Here is a 7883-nt window from a genome sequence, read left to right on the forward strand (position 1 = left end):
AGACACCGGAGCTGACATCACGTTAGTTCACTCACACCTTGTGCCAAAGGAGAGCATCAGCTCCAGCCGATCCCTTGCCCTTACTGGAGTAGAGGGCACCCTTTTACACATAGCCCACGCGAGAGTGAAGCTCGACTGGGGAGTAGGGGTCCAAGAAAGGGTTGTTGGGGTTGTGAAGGATCTCCCAGTCCCTGTGTTGCTGGGGACTGATTTGGGCAAGCTTGTGTCCTACTACGAACCTGCCACGACCGCCTTGTTGCTCACGGAAGGAGATGGACTCTCCACCCACCAACAGGTACTTTATACACTTGGGGGAGCACCAGGGGGAGGTGGGTTGAATGTGCCCAGTTCAAGGGTACCAGGTTCAATAGTGCCTGCTTCAAAGGCACCTGAGTTTGATGCACGAACTGTCTGTAATGAAGATGTAACTGAACCTGTGTTCAATGTACAAACTGTCCGTAATGAAAATGTGTCTATGCCTGTCACTGTCATTAATGCATGCAATGATGATTTGAGTAATGCCAGTCTGTGCCATTCTGAAGGTATACCTGTGCTAGCAGTACCACGCAGCTGTACTGCTCAGAACCCGAGCTCAGAACAGGTGGAGGGGGCTCCGGCCTCCTCCCCCTCCTCTGACCGCAGGGATGAGACCTTTCAGGCGCTGGCCTTGTGTGACATGAGCCAGTTGGCTGAAACTGACAGCGTCCTCACAGCAGCACTACAAAGCGACCCAAGCCTGGAGGTGCTCAGGCAGCAAGCCTCTGAGTCCCTCACAGACGGGGCCGCTTTCAAGGTGTACTGGGAAGGTGGGAGACTGTACAGTGAGTCTGTACAGTCCCCTCCAGGTAGATCACATGCGAATATCAAATGGCTTGTGGTCCCGAGTGCGTTCAGGGGACATGTGCTGAAATCCACACATGGTAGTCCTCTGACAGGGCACTCAGGTGTCTGCAAGACACTTGCCTGTGTTCTGAAACAGTTTTATTGGCCCAGGATGAACAGGGATGTAGCAAACTACTGCAAAGCCTGTGCCGTCTGTCAGGAGCTGGGAGGGTCCAGGGATTCCCGTGGGGTTCCCTTAGGTCCACAGCCACTTAGCATGGAACCCCTGCGTGGGCTGGCTGTTGACCTACCCAACTCACTGCCCATTGTCAGCAGTCCTGGCAGACGCCACGTCCAAACGCAGTGGTGCAAACGCCTTGTCCAGGACGGTCCATGTCGGGTCAAACCTGAGGGTAGCGGACAGCGACCTGTCCAGGTGAACCGAGCCGCAGGCTCCAATGGGTTTTCCCGCCGTGCCGGCTGCCCGAGACCCATCAGCCAGGTTAGCCGACACAAAGCAGGCAGCCGACACCAAAACGCTGATGGGCTGTCCCGGTGTCAGGGGGAACTAGACCCAACAGCGCCAATGGCTGCTACGGAGGATGTCTTGATGACAACCCCCACGCAGCATCAGGAAGAGGAGGTGTCACGGAACAGCCATGAGAAATGTGGGCGAATTGGAAGGACCGATAGTCAATGCAGGGACGGAGGCCTCCATCTTTTTTCTTTACAAAAAAGAACCCAGCGCCCGCAGGTGACCGGGAGGGGCGAATAAATCCCTTAGCTAAATTTTCTTTGATGTACTCCTGCATAGCCAACTTCTCTGGCCCGGACAAGTTACAGTGGTGTGAAAAACTATTTGCCCCCTTCCTGATTTCTTATTCTTTTGCATGTTTGTCACACTTAAATGTATCTGCTCATCAAAAACCGTTAACTATTAGCCAAAGATAACATAATTGAACACAAAATGCAGTTTTAAATGATGGTTTTTATTATTTAGTGAGAAAAAAACCTCAAAACCTACATGGAGCTGTGTGAAAAAGAAATTGCCCCCTGAACCTAATAACTGGTTGGGCCACCCTTAGCAGCAATAACTGCAATCAAGCGTTTGTGATAACTTGCAACGAGTCTTTTACAGCGCTCTGGTGGAATTTTGGCCCACTCATCTTTGCAGAATTGTTGTAATTCAGCTTTATTTGAGGGTTTTCTAGCATGAACCGCCTTTTTAAGGTCATGCCACAACATCTCAATAGGATTCAGGTCAGGACTTTGACTAGGCCACTCCAAAGTCTTCATTTTGTTTTTCTTCAGCCATTCAGAGGTGGATTTGCTGGTGTGTTTTGAGTCATTGTCCTGCTGCAGCACCCAAGATCGCTTCAGCTTGAGTTGACGAACAGATGGCCGGACATTCTCCATCAGGATTTTTTGGTAGACAGTAGAATTCATGGTTCCATCTATCACAGCAAGCCTTCCAAGTCCTGAAGCAGCAAAACAACCCCAGACCATCACACTACCACCACCATATTTTTCTGTTGGTATGATGTTCTTTTGCTGAAATGCTGTGTTACTTCTACGCCAGATGTAACGGGACACGCACCTTCCAAAAATTTCAACTTTTGTCTCGTTGGTCCTTAAGGTATTTTCCCAAAAGTCTTGCCAATCATTGAGATGTTTTTTAGCAAAATTGAGACGAGCCTTAATGTTCTTTTTGCTTAAAAGTGGTTTGCGCCTTGGATATCTGCCATGCAGGCCGTTTTTGCCCAGTCTCTTTCTTATGGTGGAGTCGTGAACACTGACCTTAATTGAGGCAAGTGAGGCCTGCAGTTCTTTAGATGTTGTCCTGGGGTCTTTTGTGGCCTCTCGGATGAGTTTTCTCTGCGCTCTTGGGGTAATATTGGTCGGCCGGCCACTCCTGGGAAGGTTCATCACTGTTCCATGTTTTTGCCATTTGTGGATAATGGCTCTCACTGTGGTTCGCTGGAGTCCCAAAGCTTTAGAAATGGCTTTATAACCTTTACCAGACTGATAGATCTCAATTACAGTACTTTTGTTCTCATTTGTTCCTGAATTTCTTTGGATCTTGGCATGATGTCTAGCTTTTGAGGTGCTTTTGGTCTACTTCTCTGTGTCAGAGGGCCCCTATTTAAGTGATTTCTTGATTGAAACAGGTGTGGCAGTAATCAGGCCTGAGGGTGACTACAGAAATTGAACTCAGGTGTGATAAACCACAGTTAAGTTATTTTTTAACAAGGGGGGCAATCACTTTTTCACACAGGGCCATGTCGATTTGGAGTTATTTTTCTCACTAAATAATAAAAACCATAATTTAAAACTGCATTTTGTTTTCAATTATGTTATCTTTGACTAATTGTTAACGGTTTTTGATGAGCAGAAACATTTAAGTGTGACAAACATGCAAAAGAATAAGAAATCAGGAAGGGGGCAAATAGTTTTTCACACCACTGTATAAAGGTGACCCCTAGGAGGCATACAACCAGATCTTAAGTCAATCGGACAATCGAAGGGACGGTGAGGGGGTAGTCTGTCTGCTGATTTAGGACAAAAAACATCAGCAAAATCTTTATAGTGCTCTGGCAATCCTTCCACCTGAATTCTGGTGTTACCCATGGTTACCTTCGCCAAACAATGATGATAGCAGCGGGTAGACCAGCTCGTTAGCTGACCAGAGGCCCAATCAATCTGAGGGGCGTGGAGTCGCAACCATGGCAAACCAAGGATAATGGTGGAAGTTGCCATTCGTAAGACAAAATACTGCAGACTCTCTCTATGTAAAACCCCTATAGTGACCCCCAACTCCGGGGTCTGAGACAGAGGGTATTTACTCTGCAGAGGAGAGTCATCCACCGCAGTAACTAACACCTTGTGACTTAATGGGACAATAGGAATTCCCAATTTTTTAGCAAAATCATAGTCAATAAAATTGGCGGCCGAGCCAGAGTCGAGGAAGGCCTCAGTAGAAACTGTTTGGTCCTCCCATGAAATGGCGCATGGGAGGAGCAATCGATCGTCTTTAAGAGGTAAATTCTGCGTGCCTAGGGTGTTACCTTTGACCACTCCTAGGCGGCAGCGTTTCCCGATTTTTTGGGACAGTTCAGTACTTTATGACCCTCCTCTGCACAGTACGAGCAGAGTTGTTCAGCCTTTCTACGACTCTGCTCAACCCGGGACAATTTTGACCGTCCAATCTGCATGGGTTCAGGGGGAGGTGACGTAGGTGGAGAGGAAGCATAGGAAACGTATCTCACACTACTCCTGCACCGACTTTGTCTCTGGTACCGTAGGCAACGGTCCACTCTGATCGCTAGAGAAATGGCTTCATCAATGGTTTTTGGCTCAGGAACTCCTAACATCAGATTAGACATTGCATCTGATAAACCTGACAGGAAACAATCCAATAACGCAAATGAGCCCCATCTAGCTGACACCGCCCACTTCCTGAACTCAGCTGCATAAGTCTCTACCGAATATTTGCCTTGCCGCAACATCTTGAGCTTCCGCTCAGCGGTCGAAGCAAAGTCCGGATCATCGTAAATAATAGCCATAGCTTTGAAAAATTCCTCCACAGAGGTCAGGGCCCCATCCTCTGGTTTAAGACCATATGCCCAGGTCTGGGAATCCCCAGTCAATAGTGTCTTAATAAAGATAACTCTCTGTGTGACAGTACCTGATGCATTAGGTCTCAACTCAAAGTAAGATAACACTCGATTTTTAAAGTTTCGAAAGTCAGATCTATGACCAGAAAACTTCTCGGGCACAAGCATACGTAAGTCTGTAACAAGAGGAGATCTCACTGCGTTAACAGTCGTCTGAAGGGCTTGTATAGACCCAGACAAAGCATTGATCTGGGTCTGATGACTATCCAGCACGCTGATGCAATTCTCCACCGAGGTGGAGAGTGCAAGCAGATGACTGTCAAGTGGATCCATATTGTTTGGGTCTGCCGTTCTGTAACGAAAGGAGTCAACAGGCAGAGAGAATCTGATTATTAGTGATCTGCAGAATCACCATTAATACAGATATACACCAGATTATGGATGATCTGCAGCATCACCAATAATCCAAGTATGTCTAACCTCTGGACACCTGAGATATGAGTGAAGAAACAGTAGTACTTTGAGTGAAAACCACTGCTAATATGAACAAACTTGCCCTAACTGGATGCGAGATCCTAGCTCTCTACACCCTAGTGGCGGGCCAAGGTAATGCAAGTACACAGTGCTTGTCTGGGATGTGAGATCAGTATTCACAATACCCTGAAAGTAGTCTATCTCTTAACATAGAGTGACCTAGGCTTGGGTGTGAGGTCCGTAGTCACAACACCCTGGAACTAGTCTAAAGCATAACATAGCATTGAGACCGTATCCTAGGCTTGGGTGTGAGGTCCGTAGTCACAACACCCTGGAACTAGTCTAAAGCATAACATAGCATTGACAGTATCCTAGGCTTGGGTGTGAGGTCCGTAGTCACAACACCCTGGAACTAGTCTAAAGCATAACATAGCATTTACACAGTATCCTAGGCTTGGGTGTGAGGTCCGTAGTCACAACACCCTGGAACTAGTCTAAAGCATAACATAGCATTGACACAGTATCCTAGGCTTGGGTGTGAGGTCTGTAGTCACAACACCCTGGAACTATTCTAAAGCATAACATAGCATTGAGACAGTAATCTAGATCAGTGTGAATTCCCAGGTCCTTCCCAGTTCTAACACACTGTAGGATCTGACTAAGGTCTGTGTGCTAACACATAAAGTATTCACAACGGCAGACAACGTGAGACTGAGGGACGACAGGTTATATAGTGCAGCGCTGATCAGCGCTGCCCAGTCCCTTCCAGCCAATCCGCATCCATCCTGGGATCTGCTGACCAGGGGAGTCAGCTGATCCCTCTCTGCTTCCCATAAAGCTTCTGTCTCTCCGCGCGCGCGCGTGTATTCCTCAGCCTATGTGCACAGGAAGGCTGTATAACATCAGACACATGTCGCCGTGCGTAGACCGCCGGGCTGGACAACAGTATTACAGCAGTATAATCAGCCTGAACCTGCCTGCACTAAGCACAGTAATCAGTACACTCTCACTATGACTACACTGACTACAGCTAACTGAAGTAATAATAAATCACTAACAGGCTAGCTAGCTAAATACAACTGACAAGTACAGTATCAGAGCAATGCTAGGAGTAAAAACAATGAAAAGCACTTGGTGAAGCAACAATGGCCTGGAGATGATCATCTCAGTGCCACAGTCTAGCAAGGATGGAGCTTTTCATCAGGGCCGCCACTTTTTATAGATGATTGGTTGCTAGGGCCTGGCTGGGGGCCTCTGATTGGCCCACGGAAGTCATTTCCGCCCATTTTCGCTAATCACGACCTAACCACGGCTTTCCCTGCCGTGTTCACAATCATGAATGCATCCGGATATATCACGCCTGTCGTGGCCGTGTTCCGTGGTGCTAAATCAATCCATGGCTTCGGATTTCAAAGCCAAATACTGAAATAATGCTTGTGTATCACGGCTAATCCAAGATCACGAGTTCGTGGTGAGCTTCCCTAACCACACTGGTCCTTGGTATTAACATTTAAAAATAATAAATATATCAATGTAAAGGATGTGACTAAAGTTTAGAGTCAATCAAACATGTTTTTCAGCAGAGAAATATATTTACATACAGTAGATCTGTACATCAGTCCTGAAAGAGGGACACATGAGGAAGAAAGGAGGACTGGGTCCCAAAGAGGGACTGTCCCTCCAAAAGAGAGACAGTTGGGAGCTATGAAATTACAGAGGTGCCCTTTTTCAGTATACGCAGTGAGGGTGTTCGCATGAGGGGACAATTGTCAAGAATTGAATATGTTTCCCTTATAGGGTGAATGATGGTAAAATGTACAGTGTTACATGCAGAAAGAGTTGTGTTTGCAGGTCTGTTTGAATTTCTTGTGGTTTTTGTGGTGGGATGCAGAGACTGTCTTGTTTGAGTTGGCTGTTGGAGTATTTTCCTGTGATGGTGCCTCTGTTAGGTGCGACTCCTATTGTATGTGTTTTGTTGTGTGCTTATGAGTTTTGGGACTGAAAACAAGTATGTAAAAATAACATAAAAATTGTATGCAAATAGACCTCAATAACTACTTTGGCTTATTAAAGTCAACCTGAGGAGAGAGGAATATGGAGGCTGTGTTGTGAAATATCATAGATCAGTCTATTGGAAGTATAGTAGAAGTTTACTTACTGTACAGGAGACATTGACAGAATAGCGATGTCTGTTCAGGGAAAGCTTGGAACACACATATATACACTTTGAAATGAATTACAGATTATAATTATTCCGCCTATCTAAAGCGCCGATTGGGTTCCTAACATAGGAGCTAACTAACTTATTGGATGATACAAAATGCATAAATGAATACATGAATATTTATGAATAATAATAATAGGTAAGCTTGTTAAAAATTTACTTGGCTCATGGACAGTTCAGTGGACAATAGATCTGTGTAGGTCAAGGTTATAGCTTGTGGGAGACACTGCGTTGTCTCTTATCTGCAAGGTGCCAACCTGAAATCCCACAGCTGCACATTCCTATGTCATGAGCCTGTGTGAAACTGGGAACAAGATAACAAGATAAAATAAGATTATTTCAGAGGATAAATGTACAGTACAGACCAAAAGTTTGGACACAACTTCTCATTCAAAGAGTTTTCTTTATTTTCATGACTATGAACATTGTAGATTCACACAGAAGGCATCCAAACTATGAATTAACACATGTGGAAGTATAGTACATAACCAAAAAGTCTGAAACAGCTGAAAATATGTCATATTCTAGGTTCTTCAAAGTAGCCACCTTTTGTTTTGATTACTGCTTTGCACACTCTTGGCATTCTCTTGAAGAGCTTCAAGAGGTAGTCACCTGAAATGGTCTCCCAACAGTCTTGAAGGAGTTCCAAGAGATGCTTAGCACTTGTTGGTCCTTTTGCCTTTACTCTGCTGTCCAGTTCACCCCAAACCATCTCGATTGGGTTCAGGTCTGGTGACTGTGAAGGCCAG

The 7883-nt window shown here is 45.8% G+C and overlaps 1 protein-coding gene across 1 annotated transcript in view; it reads right to left on the bottom strand.

Moving 5' to 3' along the window:
- Positions 1–7127, bottom strand: part of LOC137542534 (ecto-ADP-ribosyltransferase 5-like) — a 118993-nt gene extending 111866 nt beyond the window's left edge. The window contains exon 1 of the mRNA XM_068264527.1: positions 7069–7127. Within this exon, the coding sequence (XP_068120628.1) occupies positions 7069–7082 (14 nt within the window). The 5' untranslated portion in view covers positions 7083–7127. The remainder of the gene's footprint in view (positions 1–7068) is intronic.
- Positions 7128–7883: the final 756 nt, after the last annotated feature.

The sequence above is a fragment of the Hyperolius riggenbachi genome, chromosome 2 (assembly GCF_040937935.1).
Source record: "Hyperolius riggenbachi isolate aHypRig1 chromosome 2, aHypRig1.pri, whole genome shotgun sequence".
Lineage (NCBI taxonomy): Eukaryota > Metazoa > Chordata > Amphibia > Anura > Hyperoliidae > Hyperolius > Hyperolius riggenbachi.